This window comes from Prunus avium, chromosome 3, assembly GCF_965620075.1.
Source record: "Prunus avium chromosome 3, drPruAviu1.hap1.1, whole genome shotgun sequence".
Taxonomy (NCBI): Eukaryota; Viridiplantae; Streptophyta; class Magnoliopsida; order Rosales; family Rosaceae; genus Prunus; species Prunus avium.
Window position 1 is genome coordinate 28,634,937 of NC_142286.1, and position 25,833 is coordinate 28,660,769.

The 25,833-nt window shown below is 34.5% G+C and overlaps 2 protein-coding genes and 1 pseudogene across 2 annotated transcripts; all 3 read left to right on the forward strand.

Moving 5' to 3' along the window:
• Window positions 1–1,305: 1,305 nt before the first annotated feature.
• LOC110755110 (DEAD-box ATP-dependent RNA helicase 28-like) lies at window positions 1,306–8,534 on the forward strand. Its single transcript, XM_088250875.1, has 20 exons — window positions 1,306–1,683; window positions 1,979–2,040; window positions 2,394–2,675; window positions 2,805–2,942; window positions 3,491–3,676; window positions 3,770–3,838; window positions 3,990–4,096; window positions 4,417–4,495; window positions 4,902–5,075; window positions 5,216–5,364; window positions 5,516–5,611; window positions 5,737–5,839; window positions 6,038–6,100; window positions 6,555–6,616; window positions 6,800–6,896; window positions 7,093–7,211; window positions 7,291–7,333; window positions 7,491–7,592; window positions 7,942–8,040; window positions 8,144–8,534. The coding sequence occupies exons 3-20, from the start codon at window positions 2,415–2,417 to the stop codon at window positions 8,204–8,206; spliced, it is 2,010 nt and encodes a 669-aa protein (XP_088107001.1). The 5' UTR covers window positions 1,306–1,683; window positions 1,979–2,040; window positions 2,394–2,414; the 3' UTR covers window positions 8,207–8,534.
• Window positions 8,535–12,053: 3,519 nt separating this feature from the next.
• Window positions 12,054–13,467, forward strand: LOC110755113 (amino acid transporter AVT1I-like; annotated as a pseudogene).
• Window positions 13,468–24,584: 11,117 nt separating this feature from the next.
• Window positions 24,585–25,558, forward strand: LOC148295890 (uncharacterized). The gene is made up of 2 exons (XM_088251266.1): window positions 24,585–25,247; window positions 25,487–25,558. Exons 1-2 carry the CDS (start codon window positions 24,585–24,587, stop codon window positions 25,556–25,558), a joined length of 735 nt encoding a protein of 244 aa, XP_088107392.1.
• The last annotated feature ends 275 nt before the right edge of the window (window positions 25,559–25,833 follow it).

A 25,833-nucleotide genomic window follows, 5' to 3' on the forward strand; every position in this document is an offset into this window, starting at 1 on the left:
TTAGAGCATCCGCAATGGGCTCCCTAAACCACCTCCTTAGACAAATTTTAGGGAGGAATTGTAAAAATGCAACTCCAACCATGCTCCCTATCCACCTCCTAAAATATGGAGTCCTCTAGGAGCTCCTAAATCTGAGGAGAGAGAAAGTACTCCTAGTGGCTCCATAATAAGTATTTCAAACCTTTATTTAATGCTAACTATTTTTTATTTTATTTTTTAATAGAGATGGACCAATCAAAAAAGAGTTATAGCATTTATGACTCTCCAAATTAGGGAGTATGGTTGGAGTTGAAATTTTTTAGAGAGCTCCTAAAATAGCTTTATTATATTTTTAGCTAAATTTTAGCTAAGAAATAGAGAGCATCATTGCGGATGCTCTTAGGGCCAATTGTTTGGGATTTCTCTAAACTGCAAATGGCATTTAATGTGGGTGGACAAGATGTGGTACTTAAAGGGGTGCCACCTCCAACAACAAAAATTGAAAGTGAACGTGAGATTTGGAAAGAGGTGGAGGAAAATAAAGATGGAGCTCTTCCCCAAATCTATTGCCTCGATCTCAGTTTTTCATATGTCAACCTTGAGGACAAGGTTTTTTCAATGGGGGAAAGGAATGTCACGTGCTTAGTGGAATTGCTTAAAGTAGTGGCTACGTGTCTTTAGTTGTTGAATACTTATAGAGTTCCATGTCTTTTAAACTTTAGTTGAGTAATTGTAGGAGTCTACTTAGTCACTCTCATAGTGGAGAGATGTCGTGAGAGAGTGTTTCCTATTTTTATGCTTTCAGTTAGAGTCTGGTCTATGTATAAATTCCAATCGCTTTTTATTAATGGGACGATAGATAATATTCCTACTATTAGCTTATCTAACTTGGAGGTTTTGGGTTCCCTCGAAGCAACCCTTTTCATCTACTTCTTATCCCCACTGAGCTTCCTAGATATTGCTACAACCATAGGAGGCCGTAAGAAGAAGACTACATACCAACTCCCTGTATCTAACCGCCCAATCACACGAGCCATGTCCCAAGCACATAACACTCTTCATCTTTCATCACTCTCAAGGCCACCCACCTGAAAATTATTCTTTTATGGCAATGGATAAATGAGAACAAAAGGCCAGCAATCATAAAGAAAATCATACCTGAAAACTAAGGCCAAGAAACCTCAAGAATAAAAAAGAAAATGGATTACATGAGAAATATATCAATCCCTTTATTTTTTTATTTAGAGATTTCAATCCCAGTATGTTATTTATTCAGGCTATCTCCGGTTTTTATTTTATTTTATCGAAGGCTATCTCCGTTGGTCCTACAATAAATGTGCCGTAAACTGACTTTATTTTTTGGGGCAAAAAAGAACTGAGTTATTAAGTAAAATATTAATTTTTTTTTAAACTAAGATAGATATGTGTAGGTCACTTTAAAAATTTTGGGCCCTGGGCTTGTGCCCCGCTCGCCCTGGGCCAGGGCCGGCACACCGCCGCCTCGCCTCCCCTCTCTCAGCCTCGATTACCCTCTCGCCGTCGACCCTCTGAGACTCAACCCTACTCTCTGGTCTCAGTCTCTCTCTCTCTCTCTCTCTCTCTCTCTCTCTCTCTCTCTCTCATCTCATCATCTCAGCCTCACATCTCTCATCGATTTGAAGCTTATCAGTGGCCTCTGAATCGCCATCTCCTCCTCCTCATCAGGTAAATTTTTTTATCCAACCCTAATTTCTGAAATTGAGGGTTTCAATGAGGGCTTCGAATTGGGAATTCTAGGGTTTCGATTTAGGGTTAAATGATGCTTTTGAATTGGGAATACAATTATTATGCATATCAATTTTGGGGTTTAGTTTAGGGTTTTGACTTTAGGGTTTCGGTTAAAGGCTTTTGAATTAGGGATTCCAATTAGGTTTCGGTTCTGGGGTTTAATTAACCAATTCAGTTTTCAATTGGGGGTGTAATTAAGCTTTTCTAATGATGTTTAATTGATTTTTGGCAGGGATTGTTTGCTGAGCTTGGATTGGAGGCTTGGAGCTGTTGTTGCTGGCTGGCTTTATAGAGGTACACAGAAATTAATCTGCAATTTGGGTTTTATTGCGATTTCATTTGAATTAAAATAAATCTGGAATTTGGGGTTTATATAGGGTTTAATTTGAATTGAATTATTATGCAATTTGGGGTTTATTTAGGGTTTAATTAATATATTTGGTAGCTGAGAAAAGGTATGGAAAGAAAATATATAATTTTTGTCTAAATTTTTCTGTCTGGTTGTTGAGAATTGGGTGATGAAACAAAAATTGTAATTCTTCTTGTGTTTGGTCATTTTTGGACGTTTTCTTGGTTTGAGCTTTTGTTTTATGTTTTTATTGAAATATACTGCTGATCACAAAGCTAACATTTAGTTCATATATAAGCTGAGGTTGATCTCTATTCCAATGACTCCGAGTTTCGTATTTGAACCCCCAAGCGATGAAGAATATTCGGATGGAGAACAAGGTCTCGGTGATGGAAATTTTCAATCCTCATGGGACTTTGCATCTTACTTTGAAATTGTCTCCCAAGAACACGTCCGTGGAAGCACCACCTCCGTTGATTTCAAGATCACCAAAGCCCTGCAGCAACAACTAATCTTACACCATAGTGCTGCTGAAGAAGATGATGAGGGTATTAGCTCGGAATGCGAATTCGACAAACAAGTAACTACTTAGCCCTCACTATTCATTTCTGTTTATTTGGTTACTGAATATTATTTTATTTTCATTAATTCAATCAAACTAAAAATTCATAAAGAATAGTATATCATTGGTTGTTGTGGATTTGTTTAGGAAGATTATAAACAGCCAGAATCCGACAAGGAAGAATACCAGGAGGAAGGTGATAATGATTATAATTCTCCTTCTAATGTGGATTTGACCAGCTGGGTTCGACGTCCATGGGACCATACTAAGCCCGCTCCAATTCAGGTTTAGAATTTTATAACATGGACAAATTTTTTCTTCTTGTTTCCACTTATTTTTATTTCATTTACTGTATATCCATCTTGACAAAACATTAAAGAAAATGTTGACTAGCTGGGTTCGATGTCCATGGGGATAGCCAAGGTCAAGGGGGCGCCTGTGCAGGTCTTAGTGTCATGTGTGTAAGTCTAATAGTTATTGATGGAGTGCAATGCATGTTTTGTGACTTAGAATTGGTGAATGAGAAAGGAGACCAAAAAAAAATGGAAACTGAAAACTGAAATAAATTTTAGATAGATTTCAAAATATGGTTTGATTTTGAAACATTTTTAGATTTCAAAAAAAGTGACTGAAATCTGAAGACTGAATGAAATAATTATCAAATGCGCTCTAAGTAGCCCAAGTACAGGAGATCCCAGTTGCTCGATGCAACCCAAGACAGAGCCCAATGTATCTTTTAGCAGCCCAGTGTCCTAAGAGATTACTAAATAATATTGGTTGTTCATTACAATGAATATTGTTGGTCGTTGATTATTTTGGGAAATTCTAAGCAGCCTGAAGATGAAGAGGAAGTCGATGATGATTCTCCTCCTAATATTGCTGATGACAATAATCAGCCATTTTTTGCTCCGTCAGAGGGAATGTCGTTTCATGCAAATTCATTCATAGAGTTGAATTTGTCACGCCCTTTGCTTCGCGCTTGTGAGAAATTGGGCCATACCAAGCCCACTCCAATTCAGGTTTACAATCCTATACCGTTGACAGATAATTCATTTCTTGTAATATTTTCTTCTGTCATATGAGTTTTACTGAATTTATTGGGTTTTTTGTAGGCAGCGTGCATACCATTAGCCCTGGCCGGGCGTGACATATGTGGGAGTGCCATTACTGGTTCCGGGAAGGTAAATTAGTTTGTTAAGATCTTTTTGTACCATGGAACTAGGGATTGCGTTATTGGTTGTAGTTGGATCAAAATTGTCTTAGTTCACAGCATAGCTAATCTTTCTATTTTGTCTCAAATCAGCTAATGCGTTTGCTGTCATTTTTGCACAGACGGCTGCCTTTGCATTACCAACTTTGGAGAGACTATTGTTCCGCCCCAAGCGGGTGCCAGCTATAAGGGTCCTTGTTTTGACCCCAACCAGGGAACTCGGGCTTCAGTAAGTTTAAGATAGTTCCACCATTTCTTACTATTGACAACTACATTGTAAGAATGATTGATGATAAGGGATGGATGAAATTGGTTGACAGATTTGTAGATTCTTGAGTTTATAATAGTCCATCTAATTTTATTTTCATGGCCAATTTTATTTTTGTTGATGATTTTGATAGCCTATTTCATCAGATTATACGAGTTGATTGAACATAATTGTATTCTTATTGAGGAACAGTTCTTTTGATATCTTATTCCGATTATATTTTTGTGATTATTTTCTACTAATTAGTTTTGGATCTAAATTTTAACACTCTTTAATTTCAGGGTTCTAAGTATGATTGAGAAACTTGCCCAGTTTACGGATATAAGATGTTGCCAAGCTGTTGGAGGGCTTCCATTAAAGGTTTGATTTACTTTAGTTTCTTATCCCGTATTCTGATTTTCCTGTTTTGAGGCGATGTGGATTCTTACATCTTTTAATATGATGATAACCGTATTTTTTCACACAATGGAAAAGTTTGTTTCTAGGGAATAATAGGATACCTTAAACGTCCAACTCATATTGGTTTTGTCCCTACCTAGCACAATGAGTTAACATATTTCTACACATATGAGGACCTTGAGTAAACATTAAAATCATGTCACACCTCACAAGGGAAAAATAAACATATTAACTGAAAGGTTATGCATGTGGATGGAATGCATATGTCATGTGGCTTATTACATAATGCTATCTAGTCGACTTCTGTTTACTTTTTTGCTCATCTGTTTTCATAAAAAATGCGGTGCTGATGCCATTTTTTTATCAGGCGCAAGAGGCAGCCTTGAGGTCAAAGCCAGATATTGTTGTGGCTACTCCAGGACGCATTATAGATCATTTACATAATTCTATGTCTGTGGATTTGGAAGATCTCGCTGTTCTAATTCTTGACGAGGCAGATCGACTTTTGGAGATTGGATTTAGTGCTGAAATTCGCGAGCTGGTATGCTCTGCCCTCTGTTGGTGCATGCAGGATAACAATTGGGATATAGCTGATTTCCTGAAAAACCAAAATATATGCTTTTTAATCTGTCTTTTTGGAATTATTTCACACTTTTTAATCATTCATGGTTTGCATGCCAGATTCGTTTATGCCCCAAAAGGAGACAGACCATGCTATTTTCAGCTACTATGACTACTGAAGTTGATGAACTTGTTAAGCTTTCTCTTACCAAACCACTACGTCTCTCAGCCGACCCATCTGCTAAACGGCCAGTGGCACTAACTGAGGAGTAATTCCTTCAGACTCGTTTGTGCTTTGATAAACTTAGTTATAAATGTTGCAGAATTTGATTCTATAATTCAATCGTGAGCACGTATATGTTAAAACTTTCTGTATGATTGATCACCTCATTGTCTGTTGTCATTATGACTGACATGTAGGGTGGTTAGGATACGACGAATTCGTGAAGTAAATAAGGAAGCAGTTCTACTTGCATTGTGTTCAAAGACATTCACTTCTAGAGTGATAATATTCAGGTTTGTAGTCTTGCTGGTAGCTGTTATTGTCTTAATAAATTAATATTTGATTTTAGTTCCTTATTTTGGTTGATTGCTTGATATCTTTCATCAGTTTTGTATAATCATATGTCATCTACTGTCAGTGGCACAAAACTGGCTGCACATAGGTTGAAGATTTTATTTGGGTTAGCTGGCTTTAAAGCAGCTGAGCTTCATGGAAATCTTTCTCAAGACCAGCGCCTACATGTGAGTACTCGAGTGCCTTGATATACTGTTTGTTTGTCCGAGTTCTTTGTATAATCAGTTTGTTGCATTGTCCTATATATATATATGCTCACATATATAATCGAAACCTGTTGGATATATGTGATAGTCTGTTGCTTATATCTTACTACCTTCTTTAATTTTAATCTGTAAAAATCCTACTTTTTATTGTTTGTGTAGGCGTTGGAACTTTTCAGGAAGCAGAAAGTTGATTTTTTGATTGCAACTGAATTGGTTTCCCGGGTAAGAACTTGTTCACATTTCTTTTTTGGTATGCATTAGTGCTGCTAGATGTGTGTGAGCATCTTAGTCACTCATGCCTTTGTATTTTAATCTTACTCCCTCAGACTTTGGCCGATGTTTCTGCATTGTACCAATACTTAATGGTCATTATCATACTGCCTCTGTTACACGTAGGAAACTACACATTCATTTATTGAAAAGCTTCATATGGATTTCCAGCCAGAATTTCAAGAAAACTGGTGCCCGTAATAATCTATTATTATAATCCACCTCTGCTCTTTGAGTCCCCTTGTTAGCCTGCATATGTTATTTTATTTTTTTGCCTGTGTATTTGAAGGGCAAGGAGACAGGTGAGGTTGTTGGATTGTGGTCTCTTCCTCCTTCATCTGGACTGTGCATGAAATATAAAAAGTTTGCTGCTTTATAGAAACTAATAAATCACCAACTTCTGTAGGGCATTGACATTGCTGGTGTTCAGACAGTTATCAACTATGAATGTCCTACTCATCTTACAAGGTAATGACTGGATCTCTCATTGTTACAATAGGTTCATCATAGTCCTACCATTAGCATACTGTCATAAGCTACTGCTTGCTTGCATTTCACATTTTCTTTATGCACTTATGGTGTGTGTGTTATTCCTCTTTAATCTCATTTGTGCTTCCTTTTGACTTCAATTATGTTTATTTCTTGGTGCAGCTATGTTCATCGAGTGGGTCGTACAGCAAGGGCTGGTAGAGAAGGTTATGCTGTTACTTTTGTGACAGATAATGACCGGTCTCTTTTAAAAACCATCGTGAGCATCTTCTTCTTCCTTACATAGTTCTAAGGCCGTAAAAGAAAATGGGTTCATACTCAAAATTTTCTAATTAATGCTCTTGAGATCCAGCATTTACGTTTACATATCTATTGTAGAGTACAAAATTGATGTTGTGATTTTAGTAAAATTATGATTTTAACCTACCTGTTACATGGGGTATTCAATTTAATAGACAAAAAGAGCTGGTTCAAAACTGAAGAGTCGAATTGTTGCCGAAGAATCAATTATTAAGTGGTCCCGGATAATTGAGCAAATGGAAGATCAAGTGGCTGCAATTCTGCTAGAAGAAAGGTTTTAGTATTGTGCTTCACATAGGTTTACTTATTTAATTGTCTTTTGTGAAACTATTAAAGATTGTCAACATATGCAGGGAAGAACAAGCATTGAGAAAAGCTGAAATGGAAGCAACAAAGGTATTTCACACCTCTCTTCCCTTTCCTGCCTAATTCTTGTCATTTTGAGCGCACAATCTACAATCAGATGGTTTATCCTTCCTCTGAAATTGTTGCTAGGAAAGTTGATGTTATCTGTTATCATTTCTCTGATTTTATGTTTGGGGCCTTTATACAGGCAGAGAATATGATTGCACACAAAGATGAAATTTATTCACGCCGCAAGAAGACCTGGTTTCAGACAGAAAAGCAAAAGAAGATGGTAGTGAATGCAGCTAAGGTAATTTCTTGTTTCAATGATGTTTGTTTTGTCAACATGATTTCTTCATATACAAATTGTGTTTAGTTAACTGACTTCAAAATTGACATAAGAAAAAAAAATGCAAACATATTGAAAATATCCTAGATATGGGCACTTAAAATACCGTTTATATTATTATATATCTGTTCGTGTTCCTGTGTTTTAGTTCTTTTTCCTGATAGGAGTAAGAATGCTATCAAGTGCAATCTTAGATCTTCAACATAGCCTTAATTTTCACTAAGATGACAATTTTTTTTTCTACTGCAAGTGTTTTTCTTAAATGGGAAGTAAGAAAGTACACCATGACATCAGAGTTTTTCATTGACAGGCATCCCTTGGAAGAGAAAAGCATTCTGGAAATGAGGTAATCAGTGCCCAACAAGCCGAAGACTTAAAAATGAAAGTAAAGAGGAAGCAGGAGCTTGAGGTGACTATAATCACGCATCAAAGTCTAGGATTTTTCATATCTATGTTTTATTGATAGTTTTTTATTTATTTCTTCTGCATGTAACTTGATATGTTTGGAACAGAAAAATTTGCCTCGCAAGATGCGCCGGAAATTGGAAGCAGCTAGAGAAATGTTAAGAGGATGAAAATCAAATGGAAAGTTAAACTTACCCATGCCACATCACCCAACTTAATGATTCTTTCCAAAAAATAGACAGCTCAGGAGGTATACGGGGTCATCTTAAAGTTCAGGGGGCAAACTGAGACAAAATAGAAAGCACATGGGGCATCCAAAAAAAAAAAGCATTTTTATTATTCTCAAATAGTTCTATCAGACATATTTTCATTGTTTTTGTTTTTGTTTTAAAAACTATTTTGCAATTAAGCTTCTAGATGCATTTTCGAATCTTGCAATTAAGTTTTGGAAATTCTACTATAGATTTTTTATTTTATTTATATTACAATATTTACATATATCATGATGTTATAATCGTTATAGAAACTAGTAAAATAACTTAACTACAATAATTTAATGTAAAATATCAATTTTTGGAAGATGTTTGAAACTACAATTGAATTTTATTTTAAAGGTTATATGAATAGCCAAAACTCAATATCTTTGTATTGCGGTCTATTAGTATAAATTAATACTAACCTGGGTTTTCAAGGGTTTTTATGTTTTCATCACTTAAAGTCTCGAGTCAATGACATTAGTTAAGTTTAGTTAAATCAATTAAACCAAAGATAATTAAGAAATTAAGTAATCAAACATATGATGTTAGGTTAGGCCATAAAATACAATTCGGGATTTTAGGTCCATTGAGCTTGTGACTTGAGTTGTATGACAACTTAATTTCAACAGGCCCAATAGGCCCATTGACTAGACATGGCCGGCCACGTACGAGACATATTGGATTTCACTTGTTTTAAGCACTATTTAAAGAACTTTGTGTTGTGTCTCTCTTCCTATTCAGCGTCTATGCATTTGAGATTTTTGAGGCTGAGAAGCAACACTCCTATTCTCTCCCAGGAAAAAAATGGCTCCCTCACAGAAGATTGCTAACACCATCATGTCTCTATGGTTTCATCTATTACATATGTGCCCAAAGGCAAATCATAGGAACATATGTGTTCCTAAATTTATTAGCAAGGGAGAAGTTATTCTTTTATGTATTTCAAGAATAAAAGAGTCCAAGAATAGAGACATCATGTCTCTATTTGTTGCCTTAAATTTCTGTAATCTATTGCTAGAAACTAGTCAAATGTATTCATTTCAATGGTTGCTCACCACTTTAACCTAAGGCGTACTATCACCACTCTTTTCAACACTTGACATGTGTCCATGGGCATAACCATAGTTAATTATTCGCTTTAGATTTATGTAACCATGGTTAGACTCATGAACACATGTCAAGTATTAAGAATGGTGGTGATGGTACACCTTGAGTTAAAATGGTAAGCAAAAATGCTCTCCATTTCAATACAGTACAATGATGTAATTTTTTTTCCTCCGGCTTTAAATTTACCTTTTTTGTGTGTGTAAGACTTCGAGATTTGATAGGAGCCACGCATTCAAAAACTTGTATTACAGAATCTTTAGAAAAAGAGATAAAGCCAGAACATAAAGAAAAAGAGATATTAGTCATATACCCATTGTTAGCACTAAAATTATAAATAAACCCTATACAATTTAATTTATATAAACAAACCCAAAAAAAACCCAAAAAATGACAGTTAGCCCTATTGAATTTAATTTTGATTATTAAATTACTTTGAAGCCCTATTGAGTGTTTTGGATTTTTTTATGAGGTTTTGGGGTTGGGTTTCTTTTAAGAAATCAATGACAGTTTTGTAATTTAAAAGAAGTTAAAAGCCATTTTGTTATGTTGTAAAGATTTTTTTATTTTATAATTTGGGCTCCTATATTGGGTATAATAGTGAATCTCCCAAAGAAAAATTATAAAGAGAAATATTATAGAACCTTTAAAAATTTGTATTTCACATTTTTTTAATTTTTCCTTGGTCCTATTTCCTACTGATCACAAAACGCACAATTGTCAAGCAGATACAGGAGCGAAGTCTTGAGTAGAGAAGAACTCCAAAAACCTAATTAACCTTTCACAATACAAAAATGGAACAGAAAAGACTTGGGCTGCCCATTGTTTTCTTCGACGGAATTGGTACTTGCATGGTAATTAGGATGAGTAGGGTAGCTTCAGAAACCCTAGGTGGTGAATATGAAGAGGAAACCGATCCTGATGACGAACCTGGCACAGTTTTCATAAATCGAATTTGTGATTTACCATAGTTAGGCAGACTTTTAGTGTTCCTACACTAAAAAGTTAAGGGACACACATAGCATGAGCTTATAAGGAGTTGGGCTACTCTCCTCATTTCCAATTAATTTTGGGGTGTAACCTCAACTTCTACATGGTATTACAGAGCATGATCGATAATCAATCCTTTTTCTTTCGTCAATAAACTCTTTTGAGTGGGCATTCGACATTATACTAATTTTCATATGTCAATCACATATTTGGATTAAAATCACTAAGTTGGCAGAAGACCAACACCTATTTATCTTCTTAAAGCATTTGCCCAATCTTAACAAATGATTGGTCTCACTCTCCCATAAGTTATACAACTTAAAGTGTGCACCTAAAATATTTTGGAATATACTTTTTCTTAAGTAATATATATACTCGGTCGACATCATATCTTTTGTGACCACATTGTATTCCAAATCTAAAGCAAAAGTTTGCATAATGCAGAATAGCTTTTTTTTTTTTTAACTTTACCTCCGTGTTAAAATTGGCCCACTGAAAACCTCTTTATCCAGAAATCCTAATATAGAGCACATTTTATGTGTGTATGATGTATGTGGGTGTTCTCGGGGTTCCATATATTTATATGTATGTTGATCCAATGTTAGCTGGTACAATGTGCATATATAATTCAGAAAACTATCATTTTGTATCATGTTTTAGTTTATAATTTCTGATAATATTTACTTCTCGGTTCCTTATTTTAATTTTCAAAAAATATTCATATAAAAGTGTGATTACAGAAATATCACGGATTAAGAATGCAATTGACGAATCCACTTTTTTACTATAAAATAATTTTAGGGTTAAATATTGGGGGTCCATTTCAAAGTACAAATTAAAAACAGCGTACAAGTTCAGGAGTAAATGAACAGTTAACTTAATAATTTTATATTTATTTCATTATAAATTTGGTTTGGTAGATCTTCTTTTCAGTCTGAATAATTTTGGCAGATCTTTATGAGTACTTTCTAAAAGTCTTTCTCTTTGTTTTTTTTTTTTTTTGGTCTACTCTTTTAAAAAAGTTCTGATATTATATTGGAAGATAAGAATGCGATCAATGTTGCCACCAGTGCTTTCTAAATTTATTCTCAAGCGTATGCTACACCTTCAAGCAGCGACATATATATCCATATGATCTAAGAATATTGAATCTGCATCTCTCTCTCTCTCAAATGAATGACAAAACATCCTTGACCTTGCCACTTGTTGAATATCTAAGCTTTGAATACAGTACCACTTGTGTTTGAGAAGAGGCAACATGAAAGGTGCAGGCCAGATGAAGTAGGGGCAACTAACAGTGATCATCAAACTACCAACACTACGTCTTTTTTGAAAACTTGTTTCAATGGACTTAATGCCCTGTTAGGTTCTACTTCTTAATTATATGACCAGTTTGGGTATTCTAGCATTTCTGTTCTTGAAGAAAAAACCCATAACATGTTCAGTGAAGAACTCAATATATTTACATATTTTGATTAAATTGATAGATTTTCATTTCAATTGTACTTTCCTCAGTGCAACCTTAGTCAATATTGTGTCGTTTACTCCTCTTAATTTGGTTTCAGGAGTTGGGATATTGTCAGTTCCTTATGCACTGTCATCAGGAGGATGGCTAAGCTTGATACTTCTTTTTGTGATTGTTGCCACTGCATTTTACTCAGGCTTGTTAATTCAAAGATGCATGGATGAGGATTCTACTATAAGAACTTATCCAGACATTGGTGAACATGCATTTGGGAATAAGGGAAGAATAGTTTTGTCAATTTTCATGAACTCAGAACTCTACTTAGTTTCAACAGCTTTCCTAATTCTAGAAGGAGATAACCTACACAACTTATTTCCAAACATTGAACTGCAAGTGTCTGGTTTCATAATTGGAGGAAAAGAATGTTTTATAATAATTGCTGCACCTATTGTGCTGCCAACTGTGTGGTTAGATAACTTGAGCCTTCTTTCTTATGTCTCTGCAAGTGGGGTTTTTGCCTCTGCTATCATCCTTGGGTCAATTTTGTGGACTGGTGCTTTTGATGGAATTGGATTTCACCAAGAGGGATCAGTTCCACTTAATTGGAATGGAATCTCTACTTCTGTTAGCTTGTATGCGCCTTCTGCTATTGTGCGCATCCGGTGTTCCCTACACTCTACACATCAATGAAAAACAAACGCCAGTTCTCGAATGTAAGTACAAATTAATTGTTTGCTTTCTAAAGGAGTATCAGACTTTTCTTTGCAAGGGTTCTAAGTTCGATTCTTGTTCCTTACTTTTTTGTTGGTCTATAGGGTGGAGGGTTGGCCTATTCCCTAAGAGTTCAAGCTTTTGAGACTAGTTTTTGTCTATCACATGTATGTGACATGTCATCCGACTTTCGTCAACAATTATGCTAGGGTTTCATCACCTAATCTTTTTTTCCACTAGGAGATTTCATTATGGATATCATGAGTATCAGAAAATTTGGTGGATGTAGCAATAGATATTTTATTATGATCATTCAGATACTCTATTTTTTTCAGCGGTCTTGAAATCTGTTTACCAACTTTCAATACGTTTGTTTTTTATGTTGCAGGTCCTCCTCCTGTGCTATATCTTATGCACCATTGGATATGCATCAATGGCAGTTTTAGGGTACTTAATGTTTGGGTCAACAGTTCAATCACAAATAACTTTAAACCTCCCAACCGAAAAACTTAGCTCAAAAATCGCAATATGGACCACCCTTATCAATCCACTATCCAAATATGCTTTAATGGTTACACCAATAATAAATTCAGCCAAAAATTGGTTTCCAAATCACTGCAATAAAAGACCCTTCGACCTTCTCCTCAGTACTGGCTTGGTAATCAGCAGTGTTGTAGTAGCTTTGGCGGTTCCCTTTTTCGCATATCTCATGTCACTGGTTGGAGCGTTTTTTAGTGTATCAGCTTCACTTCTATTTCCATGCTTTTGCTACCTTAAAATTTCAGCTACGTACCGAAATCTCGGCTGTGAGATGTTGATTATAGGGTTCATAATTATAATGGGGGCTGCAGTTATGATTCTTGGTACTTTCACTGCCGTATCAGAAATAATAGAGCATTTGTAAATTGATGTAGCAGCTTCTCTTTTTCAACATTAATATATATTGCTGCTGCTAGGGTTGAAGAGCTTTTATAGTACTGATGGCGATAGATTTGTGGCAAAAAAGTCCCCAGCATAACAAAAGACTGGCACGTAGATGTGGTGATGGCCAAGGAGTCTTCAATTTAGGTTCACGTATAACAATTATTTTGTGGAATGTTGTCACCATGGTGATTGCTTTCCAAACACAGTGACTGTTTTCCAAAAATATTCTTTGATCTCCCTAAACTCTTCACATGATAGTTATTCAATTTGTAAGATCTCAATATTCACTTGTAAGTTGACTCAAATACTCTCATCCAAATCAGCAAGAGGAATTATGGCTCTATTAAAAAAATATATAAAAATATCCTAAACATATCCTAAACTTACAACAGTTAATTTGCATTCTTACGTCAAAACAACTCCAAGAATTTTAGCTCAACCCTATAAATCCTTGATCCTCAATTGAGTTTCCAAATGGCCCAATGCACCCAATAAACACCTCAAATTTAAAAGTTTAAGTCCAATTAGTAATAATTCTTCTCTTGTTTTTTTTGGCTCTCAAACTTGAAATATTCAATAAAAACACCTCCGAGCTCGGAAAAAGTTCTTGAAAAATTCTACGAGTTCCTAATCACCAACACTATATGTTTCTATCACCTCTAATTTTACAAATAGCCTCAGCATGTTTCCAATTATTTTTCTAAACACTTCCAATAATTTAAAATAATTCCAAACTAATTCAATTTAATTTTCAAACTTTTCATTTATCACAATATTTAAGTTTACACCCTTGTGAAATCTTCTATATTACAAAATTTTCCAGGAATTAATTCATAGCTTTATTAGTCACATTACCATCAAGAAGTCTGCAAGGTTCCCGAACCCGGTGCGTGATTAAAAAATAAATAAATAAATAAAAGACTAAACAGCCTTCTCAAAGAATATCAGAAAATATCTACATAAACAAGATCTGCTTCCTCTTAGGCTGTAAGTTAACTTCAGCTCGCCTAACCTCTCAGTTCTCTAGGTCACAAACCTGCAAAATATTTGTTGTAGGGTGGGCATCAACAACTCAATAGGGACATAAAACATTACCACAGTAGATTGATATAACTAAATTAAGTGACATGACATCATATAATCATGTAACAAATCAATAATAATACTAATGCATGATGGAAATGCAAACTCCTCATCTGTTCCCTTTAATTCATATAATTGAACAAGCAGACCTTGCACGTCGCATACCATGCTTATACCACTTGGTCCTGAATGCCCATTTATATGAACTAACACTCATCTCAATCATCCCATAATTCCCCTTTTGTTAGTCATCTTACCTGACTCGTTGTCACCAGTCCTGAATTACCTAAAATAAACGTGTGCACTGTGGGATCCCTGGAACCTACCAAGAGTTAGACTCAACTACAGAAAAGATCCTTTCGAATATCCTCTTTTCCATAATTACTTTCTCAACCCAAGAGTTCCAATCATCACCACTAACATGAGTCATTTCTCAAATAATTCCACATCTCACTGACCACCTTTCAAATGCATGTAAACCAAATTATAATCCAATCATCAATAAACATATTTCAAAATTAATTCCACATCCAAACAATCTCAAGTGCATCAATCAAATAATATCAAGAATATAGTCATTTAACAATATTGAACATCCCAATAATACTCACAAAATTTAATTAAATCAACCTCCACAAAGGTTCCCAAAGAAACCCTCTACTTGAATTCCAAAGCAAGTATACGCAACGCCACTATCAAACACTAAACTCCAAATCCCCAGTGAGCATTCTACACTTTGTTACACCTAAGAAATGTATATAACTAAACTTAGAATCTCATATTTGACTAATGAATGAGTTCCCCACACAAACTAAGATAACGTGTATTGGCATGCAAACCAAGGTACACATATCTCTAGACGATACCTCATCTAAGATGCGAATCAACTCCACATCCTTGAATTTCCAATCTCTTAAGTTCTAATTAGCCAAAAGTAATCACTTAAACACATCCTAACAATGTGGCCTAAGTAATCACTTAAACACATCCTAACAATGTGGCCACTATCCAACGGTCCAATCTTCATAGATCATACAATTGGACGGCGATCGAACAACGATTGATTACTATAACCCTATAATCATTCATTCGAGACCTATGGACTACACATTCATGATCCGCAAGTTCATACACAATCTTAGCAACACTAACAAAAATATACTAGAAGTTGAAGACAATCCAACTGTCTGATCATATTCAATCAAAAGATCCACAATAGGCGAAACCCAAATTGTCGACCAAACCATCGAATCTTGCGAATTCGAACATACCTTTCTACTCGGGACATTGAGGACATCACGCTGGACGAAAACAGGTAGCCCCAACTACCTCCACGAGCCGCCACCGTGCGTGGGTGTCAGAAGAGAATTTTGGTGACGGAAAAACTTAAGCATTGCCAATCAAAACCTATACCAAAATGTTCAAGACAATGAGTAGAGAAACTTTAGTGAAGGACCTGAAAAAGTCCCTAACAACTTCAAACTCACCTAACATCTACGTTTCAACTCTAATTTTCAAACCGTTTGTGCCTAGGCGCTCGTAAGCTCAAGCTATGTTTTTCTATACAAGAATCATAATTTTTCAACTTCATCATCACTAATTAGTAAAGTTTTCCTAAAGATGGCCCTAGCTCTAAATCCCTCCAATTATCCAATTTAAGGAATCTAACACCAAAAAGACTTATATCGCCATCAAAATATAAATTTCCTTAAAATTAGGACTCGTAGAGTTTGATACAGTAATCTGAAACTTCTTCAACAAAACACCCACTAAAATATTCGGTTTCTCGTTGGCATTGTACTTCCTTTTAATGTAAGTGAAAAATCTCATGTCATTGTCCATCTACATAACTAACACGAATTGGAGATTTAGAAATAGAGGTCATGCATTGCAGAAAGAAATAGGGTCTCTTCTCATCGAGAAGTTAGAGACAATGAAATGATAAATAACCCTAAAAAAACACTTAATTGGACATGGGAATTACAAACATTATGGCCCATTCAATGATGACAAGAATTCACATCTTTTTAAATATCGTTAGTGTATAAATGGTACAAAGAAAATTCAATAAAAGAGTTTAAATACAAAGCAACAAAGCTACATAGCAAACATTAAAGCACTTTTTTACTAAATCCACATCGTTTCAATCTCTTTAGAATAGGCATGAAATGGGAAAAATGATACAGAATGACTAGGCCGAACCATGAACGCCCATGAATTCATATCCTACTACAGGTTATTAGAATTAGCCCTAAGCGCGGATCAGTTTGGAACGGTAGAGGGCTCTTCCGTTAACCAAACCAAAGACTTTGAAAGACCAATTTCTCTTCCGTTAACCAACCATTAGGACTTTTAATAGTTCGGATCGATATAACATTCGGTTCGGATTGGTTCAATAGGCAGGTAGTACCGTAATAAAAACGTACTAATAAAAATACAATTTATAATCATTTCACATAATATAAGTTCTTGAACAAATACACCAAATTATCCTTGTAAAATGTAAAAATACAATTTATAATCATTTCACATAATATAAGTTCTTGAACAAATACACCAAATTATCCTTGTAAAATATAAAAATCCAATAGTCTAATTCATCCAACTACGAAATCAAATAACTTAGTTTTAAAGTTACAAACTAACATGAAAAATGCATAATAAAATAGCAAATAACGTTTACAAAACAAAAAGAAATTAGTTTAAACTTTGCAAAAAACCAAAAAACTGCAACAAAGAGGCCTAGTAATCTTCAATTCAAATCTGATTCGTGTACTGCATTCAAAGAAAAACAAAGTTAAAAATAAATATCAAGCACATGGGCATGTTATTTGAGATAAAGGAAGGTTATTAATAGTCACTATACCATTCAATATGTACTCAAGATGTATTGGCAGCAACTTACTCTTTCATTTAGGAACTAGAATATACTTCTACATCATTAAAAAAATTATGAAAGTGAGAAAATACACATATGTCATATGAATGCAATTGAAAACCTAAGAAATATACAAAATTAAAATTACTGACCAGTCTCAATTTTCTCCAAAGCATCATAGAACTCAAGTTCCTCCTTAGTGGGATCTTTGTAAAAGGAGAATTCCTCAACTTTCAACCAATCACTTGTGCAAACCAAGGCCTCCACCATTCTTACATATGCACCTAGGTTCATCATCATTCGTATCTTCTTCCTTCTTTATCTTATCAAAATGTTCCCACACATTAGACTGAGTTGCAGCTTTTTCTTTTAAGTTATTCGTTTGTGGAAGTGGAGAAATGACATTTGATGAACTATCTGTAGTTAGTGTAGCTTGGTGTCGAGGTAGAACTTGGGTTGATCTCTTACTCATTTGTAAATTGTACTTACAAGAACAAGCCTAATTGAATTAATAACAAACAATTATTCAGTCCAACCCAACAACATAAAATAAACTAATATTTAATAAAGCATGTGGACTTATTTAATAAACAATTATTCAATTGAACAAACAATTATATTAAAGAAATTGACCTGAGCATGTACAATTATTACTGTAATTTCTATGGTGGCATTTGAATACTAGAAAACAATAAATTACTCATGAATAGAAATACATGTGCAATTGAAGCAGAACCTAGAGGACCCAACTTCATATCCAGTGATGAATTAAATGTGTAAAGGTTTGAAATCAACGTGGGAGGAATTTTCAACATAGTAGATCAATATAAATCTCTGAGTTCGAAGATATTATCCTTATCTCTTTATTTGAGTGTTTATCAATTTCTCGTGCTCAGCTTTATATTTTTCATATATCTTCTCATTATTTTAGATAATAAATTACATTGAGTTGTTTACATAATTTTATTTATCAACAACCCTATTAAACCCCCCAGCCCCCATTTCTCTTTAAAAAAAAATGTACATTAAATTTATGCCAAAACATGACCCTTTCAGACTTTAAATTTGATAAATAAATAAAAAAGGAAAAAACTTTCCCAACAAATTCCAAGATGGAGCACGCTTCATGGGTTGTGACACATATATTGAAAATTAACTTGAACAAAGCCAGAAAAATCTCAATTCCAGCTAGACTAGGTCCTCACCAAGATACTAAAAGGAAGGTAGCACAAAACTTCAATAATACAAGGACCTCGAGTATGAAGCCCTCTAACCCTAATGGCACAAAAGATTCAAAACTTATTAACTGAATTTTAAGTAGTGCTACACAAAGATAAGACTTAATCATGCATACAATAGAAACAACCAGAATTGATTCTATTGAAAATCGAGCTAAATTTTTAACATGCAAATAGCATAAAACCCAACACCAATTGAAGCAACGAAAGCCTAGAACCAAATCCATACTACAAAGGATACTTGGGAAATTCAAATAATATAGAAACCCAAAATAAGGAATGGAGATCATGCCAAACCATAGATGTAAATGAGCACTAAAAAAAATGATTAGTGGTCTCGAAAATAGAGAACCAATAAGTGCGTATAGAAGTGTAAGATAACCCTCTGCAACGAAGCAACACATCGGTGATTACCTTTCCATTAAAGTATTTATAGTGGATATCACCATGGCTAGGAGGGAAACACAAATTCAATGTTTTTCGGCTCACCTTTCAATAACAATTATACATACACATCGGTGATTAACATAAAGAATGCTAAGAAGCGTTGGTGTGTTTGATGATTTTCTTTATCCTTCATAGTGCAATAAGCACTTATATTTATAGGAATGCTTGTCTCTCAAGACAAATTAAGCCGACAAATATGTTCCTTCTTGAAACTCAATCTCCTAATCCGATATCACATACCTTGAAATGCAAGTAATCCCATCCAATTCTAACTCATCCCATGATTCTATCTTATTTCTCTCTTAATTTCTTAAAAACTATGTTTGTCAAGGAAACATAGAAGCAGTGTTTGCCAAGGAAACAATTTCTTCAGTGAGTTGGGTCGCAATTATGGGTCATCGACGTCTCAGCCAAATGAGTCGTCCTTGACTTCTATGCTCACTAATAGTTCCAAATAACTCTTTACTATAATCTGAATTGGCCACCTAGCCCAAATAACTTATGAAAATTTTCCAGGCGCAATTAGAACCTTCATTAAACATCATCCCTACCTTTCCGGCTAGGAGAGTGATAGTTTCCATGTTGGTTATTCATGATCAAGGACTAAAATATCAATAATATTGCCGATATTATAGTTTTTTTGTGGTCTATGATATTTTGGTACATATTCATACACATATCGTATAATTATCAATAATATTGGGAAATATCGACGTCGATAATTTCTCACATGCTTCAACAATATTTGGCCAAAATATCGCGATAATATCGATAATATCGAGATGATGAAGACAATGAAAAATTTGAACCTCATAGGAACTCTATGTGGTACTAAATCGCTCATGTATCTTACCATGCAATGTATAAAGTGCAAAATATTGTAGTAAATTATAATAATGAAATGATTATGGTGTGTTTAATCTTCTTTCATTAATTACTACGTATTTTCTACACTTGCAGTGTTTGTTAGCTCTCTATATAATTAACTTAAATCAGTTAAACCCATCATTCAATTGATTTCCTTTCAATTTTTTGTAATAAACTAATAGATAATTGACTAAATAAACATCCTCCAAAGTTTCAATAAAAATTTCTAAGTTTTTCTTACAATTTATGTGGGTTTTATTCAATTTTTACCAATATCGATAATTTCCTAATTTTTCCATCGAAATTTCCGTGTTTTTGGACCAGCGATATTTCTGAAACCATCGATATTTTAGTCCTTATTCATTATCAATGTTATAAAATTAAAAAACAAAATTAAAAAGACAAACAAGATAGTCACAATGTCATCATGTCCAATGAACTATTTCCCTTAGAATAGTCACACACTTGCATCAGAGTCACTGCACTGATGAATAGAGAGTCATCATCCTCCTAATCGAGCAAGCACAAGAGTATGCTAGTGTTTATGTGGATTCTTAATTTCTAGTTGATTATCCTTTTGATTATGAGCAATTTAGAAATCAAGTTGTTGATATACAAAATATCTCAGGCCAATGGGGTCTAATCTAGTGGAAAAAGGGCCTTAACTTGCATACTAGCGATCTCAGGCTCGAATTCCCATAGCACCTTAGCAGTGTGTGTGAGAAAACCCTCATCCCCTTCCTAACTTTAGCAACAAAACAAAAAGGTTACAAAAGATGTCGGCTCTTTAAACTCCCTTAGTTCTTGCCAACTTAGATTGCCCTCCGTAAACTTTATTCATACAACCACGTATAGGGGCAACTCTCTCTCTATCTAAAGACCCAATCTTCCATGGGAATTTCAACATAACCTAAGCTTCCACAAAACTCACAATAGTAATAGTATATCTGTTAAATACCTATGCATATGAGTGTACCTACATTAAGGACTAAAATCAATTACTTCAACTAGTTTTAATAAATAATATATATTCTTATTGAAGGATGAAAATCTAAATACCCATTAACATTATTTCTGATTTTTCCTCCAGTCCATACGAAAAAGAATGTTTTTTACATTATTTTATTATTATTATTTACAGCTGCTATTTACAGTTGATTACATATACACTTTGATAAATTATGCCTTAGATGTGCAAGATGATGATTAAACATATAATCAATAATCCCTGCAGGCGTGATCCAGTGATAGAATCACTTAGGTGCAAGACCATAATAATTAATTAGCTAATGCAAGAATATCACATAAGTTGATGATGACTATTTAGGGCTAGTTTGGCATTGCTGTGCTTTTAAAAAAAACTGCTTCTGCTGTGCTGTGAAAATAATCAGCTGTGAAAAAAAGCAGCTAGGCGTTTGGTAAACTGGTTTTGAAAAACTGCTGTGAGTAGTCAAAGTGTTTGGTAAATTTTTATCAGAAGCGCTTTTAGTGTGTATAATGACCGAAAAAGGCATGATGATAAATCGGTTTGTTTTTTCCTTTATTCTTTTTCTATTTTTTTTTTAAAGAAACCCAACTTCACTACATAATTTTTTTTCTTTTCTTAATTTACACTTTTTTTATCAAAAAATTTAATCTAAAAAATATTGTTATATATATATACTGTTATATGAATAAAATAAAAAAATATATACAAAATTAAAATTAAAAACAAACAAACCCATCACCGTACCCACCCCATCTCTTTCTCTCTCTCTCTCTCTCCTCTTCTCTTCTCCATCGCCTCAAAACACCGATTAAAAAACAACCCAGATCAAGAATTTTAGAACCCAAAACTCAATCCAAACCCAGATCAAGAGAGGTTTGAGTTCATGGTCCTTTGCTCTATGTATGTGAGTGGGATTGTAAGATTGGATTTTATTTTGGTGAGAGTCTGCCGCTTGCGAATTTCCTCATCTGGGTCTCTATTTTTATACGCAAAGCAGTGAGATTTTATACTTGTGAAGATATCACAGATGTGATATGATGCAAAGGGCAAGTAATTTTCTGGGCACAATCTTCAACAGAAGCCCACAACTTGGTTGTTTGGTGTTAGGTGTTTACTTCTCCACGCTTTGACTTCGCTTGAGTATGAATTCTTCCTTGATAGAGACTGGAATTTTGAGATAGGGGAGGAAGAAGAAGAAAAGTGAGAAGAGCAGAGAGTGAAGGTCTCAGAGAGAGTGAAGGTCGCGATATCTATTTTGTGAGAGGGACAAACGTTGTTCTTTCGTAAAATGTTTAGGGGCATTATAGGAATAATGAAACTTTCATTAATCAAAAAACCGGCTCTTTTTTTAAGCAGCTTTTGAAAGCTGGGTATTGGCGACTTTGAGTTTTTGCTTTTTATGATGGGTGTTTTTAAAATAAGCGTGTTTTTTTGGGTTTACCAAACACCCAACTCATGCCAAATTTTTATTAAAGCCACTTTTTTTAAAATTTAAGCGGAGCCAAACGCTACCTTAGGATCATTATAACTAGCCCCAGCTTGTTTACAATATTTAATTCAAAGAGCATTAACTTTACTCTTTCTGCTTGACCCAAAAAAAAAAACCTTTACTCCTTCTGGGCGGCACTTGAGAAAAGAGAAAGTTCCCTAGCCCTAGCTAGGTCTATGTTTACAATTTATTTTAAAGAGCATTAACTTTACTCTTTCTGCTTGAACCAAAAAAAAAAAAACAAACTTGTCTCTTTCTGGCTGGCAACCACTTTCTCTTCACTCAGTTTGGTGATGTCAGAAAAAACCACGCTACGTGTACTTAATTATTAGAAGAGATAAATAATTTTGAAATGGTGTAAAAAGAAAAGGGTTTTCTAACCCTCCGTTTAGAGAAGGAATTGAAACTTATATAGAATTCTAAAATGACGTAATTTAGACTTCCATCATTTCAATTTCTGGCAATTGAATATTTCAGTGTTTGGATTTATGTATGTCGAATTTTGTAAATAACAGAATTTTGTAAATAGCATTATGGAAATTATGAAATGACGCCTATTTTGTCAAAAATTAAACTTGGGAATTTGATGCCTTAATTTCCACGATTTTTTCCACGTGTCATTTATTAAATTTCGTGCTTAAGTTACCAAACAAGGGAACTGTCAATTTCTCCTTTTTAAGTTCTCGACTTTTATCTAAATTCGGAGTTATTTTTCCTCATCTAAACGGAGGTATTTCTTATAAACGCCAAATGTAAAGAATTTAATTATGAGGAATTTTCTTTGGCAAAAATTGTGAGTAATTTTCACTAATAATTGTTTTGTTTGACATGTGTGCAGAAATTATTCTTTTTGTGTTTTCAATAAATTATTTTTACATATATGTGTCAAACAACATGAAGGAAGACTTCTCCGAGGGGATGAGGGTAAGGAGTGTTCAAAACCAAACGGCTATTCAAAATGGTATTTAAGCAAAAGAAGAGCACCAATTCTTCTTACTTAGAGTATCTGCAATCATGCTCTCTATTTTTTTTAGTTAAAATTTAGCTAAAAATACTAGAAAGCTATTTTAGGAGCTCTCTATAAAATTTCAACTCCAACCATACTCCTTAGTTTAAAGAGTCATAAATGTTTTAAATATTTTTTTAATTCAATTTTTGAATACAGTGTAGATACAAAAGCAACAATAAAAAATACTTGGCATTAAATAAATGCATAAAATAATATTAAATATAGAAGCATTTAATTATAGGTAGTCACTAGGAGTCCTTTCTCTCTCCTCAGATTTAGGAGCTCTTAGAGCATCCACAATGGGCTCCCTAAACCACCTCCTTAGACAAATTTTAGGGAGGAATTATAAAAATGCAACTCCAACCATACTCCCTATCCACCTCCTAAAATAGGGAGTCCTCTAGGAGCTCCTAAAATGGAGGAGAGAGAAAGGACTCCTAGTGGTTCTCTATAATTTAATGTTGCTTTATTTAATGAGTATTTCAAACTTTTATTTAATGTTAACTATTTTTTATTTTATTTTTTAATAGAGATGGACCAATAAAAGAAGAGTTATAGCATTTATGACTCTCCAAATTAGGGAGTATGGTTGGAGTTGAAATTTTTTAGAGAGCTCCTAAAATAGATTTCTTATATTTTTAGCTAAATTTTAGCTAAGAAATAGAGAGCATCATTGTGGATGCTCTTAAAGATCTCCCTATTTTAGGAGCTCCTAGAGATCTCTCTATTTTAGGAGCTGGATAGCATGCTTGGAGGTGGGTTTTTTCAATTCCTCCCTAAATTTTAGCTAAGGGGGTGATTTAAGGAGCCTATTGTGGATGCTCTGATAGGCGTGTGGTGGCTGGCCAACTCCTTAATTATGGGAAAGGGAATTAGATTAACTTCAAGAGCAAGGAAGTAATTGTCTTTTCTTTTTTTCTTTTCTGTTTTGTTTTTGTTTTTTAGTTTTTGGTCAAGAAATTATAATGACTGACTTAATATTTAAGCTACGTAATAACAGTTAGTACTATTAGCTAGGTCTATAAATAGGTCTTTATACTTAAGCAATGTGGTAGATAGACACACAAACACACACTCTAGGTCTTTATCAAGTTGTCAATGGCAACCTCCAACTGTGCTGTTAGTTTGAAGCTTCTAATTGATACAAAACAACAAAAGGTTTTGTTTGCTGAAGCAGGCAAAGACTTTGTGGACTTTCTTTTCACTCTTCTATCTTTGCCTCTTGGCACTATCATTAGGCTTCTCTCCCAGGATGAAATGGTTGGCAGCTTGGGAAGGCTTTATGGGAGCCTTGAAACCCTAAGTGACATATACATGCAGCCTAACCTTAACAAGGACACTCTACTCAAACCAAAGGCTCAAGTTGCTGGACAACAACCTAGTACTTTCCTTATTAATATGCTCATCACCAACGATGGATATTCGACTAGTACTAAAAAGTTGTACGTGTGTCGTTCATGTCGAAACTACAGCGGCCGGCCCTACTATGTCTCCGACGACCCTAAGGCCCTCTGTCCACAGTGCATCAATACCACTATTTCCACCCAGGCAATTTACGTTGCTCCGCCAAATTCTACTACGGGAGGAGAAACTTCGTCTGGCAAGGGAGGCTACGTGAAAGGTGTTGTTACGTACATGATAACGGATGATTTGGAAGTGAAGCCTGTGTCTACCATTTCATGTATTGCTGTGCTTAACAAGTTCAATGTTAAGGATGTTAGTGCCCTTGAAGAAAAGGTGGTTCATCTTGGCATGCAAGAGGTCCCAATATTTTAATTATTTCTTACTATATTCTAAATATATTCCACTTTGCGATAATTAATTAAATGCTACTAATTTTACGATGCTCAGTTCATGCTCACTAATGTTTTTCAGCCTCTATTTTCTCATATATTAATTTTGTTTTGATTTAATCTAATTTTACACAAATTAATATGCTGCTACTATGCTATATATAATATTTACTCAGAACTAGATAATTAAGTGTTTTGCTCTTTTAGGGTGTGCTATTGCTAAAGGCATCGTTGCAGTCAAAGTCAGTTCTCACCAATGTGTTCCTTGGGAAAAAATAAGCAGTCTGAACCAATGGCGGAGCTAGAAGCAGATGATGCTTAAGAAATAATGAGTTTTTCATGGAGTTTAGGGGACCACGGCCATGGCAGGCCTGCATGTGGCTCATTTCAAACGTTTAACGGAGTGGTTTTGGATTTCAATCTTTTCTTTTCTTTTTAATGCTCTTCTGGATTCTCAAAGGATGTGCTTACTTTGTTTTTTATTTTTTTTATTTTTTTATAATTAGGTTTTGCATGGCTTGAGGTGCAAGATAATGATATTGAAGAAAATGTAC

Bases quoted from the DNA above. Each gene is read 5' to 3' on its own strand.
- LOC110755110 (XM_088250875.1), top strand. From the start codon at position 2,415: ATGACTCCGAGTTTCGTATTTGAACCCCCAAGCGATGAAGAATATTCG. The intron at 6,617-6,799 runs GTAATGACTGGA...TTCTTGGTGCAG, and splicing joins TGTCCTACTCATCTTACAAG to CTATGTTCATCGAGTGGGTC. The intron at 6,897-7,092 runs GTGAGCATCTTC...TCAATTTAATAG, and splicing joins GGTCTCTTTTAAAAACCATC to ACAAAAAGAGCTGGTTCAAA.
- LOC148295890 (XM_088251266.1), top strand. From the start codon at position 24,585: ATGGCAACCTCCAACTGTGCTGTTAGTTTGAAGCTTCTAATTGATACA. The intron at 25,248-25,486 runs GTCCCAATATTT...TTGCTCTTTTAG, and splicing joins TTCATCTTGGCATGCAAGAG to GGTGTGCTATTGCTAAAGGC.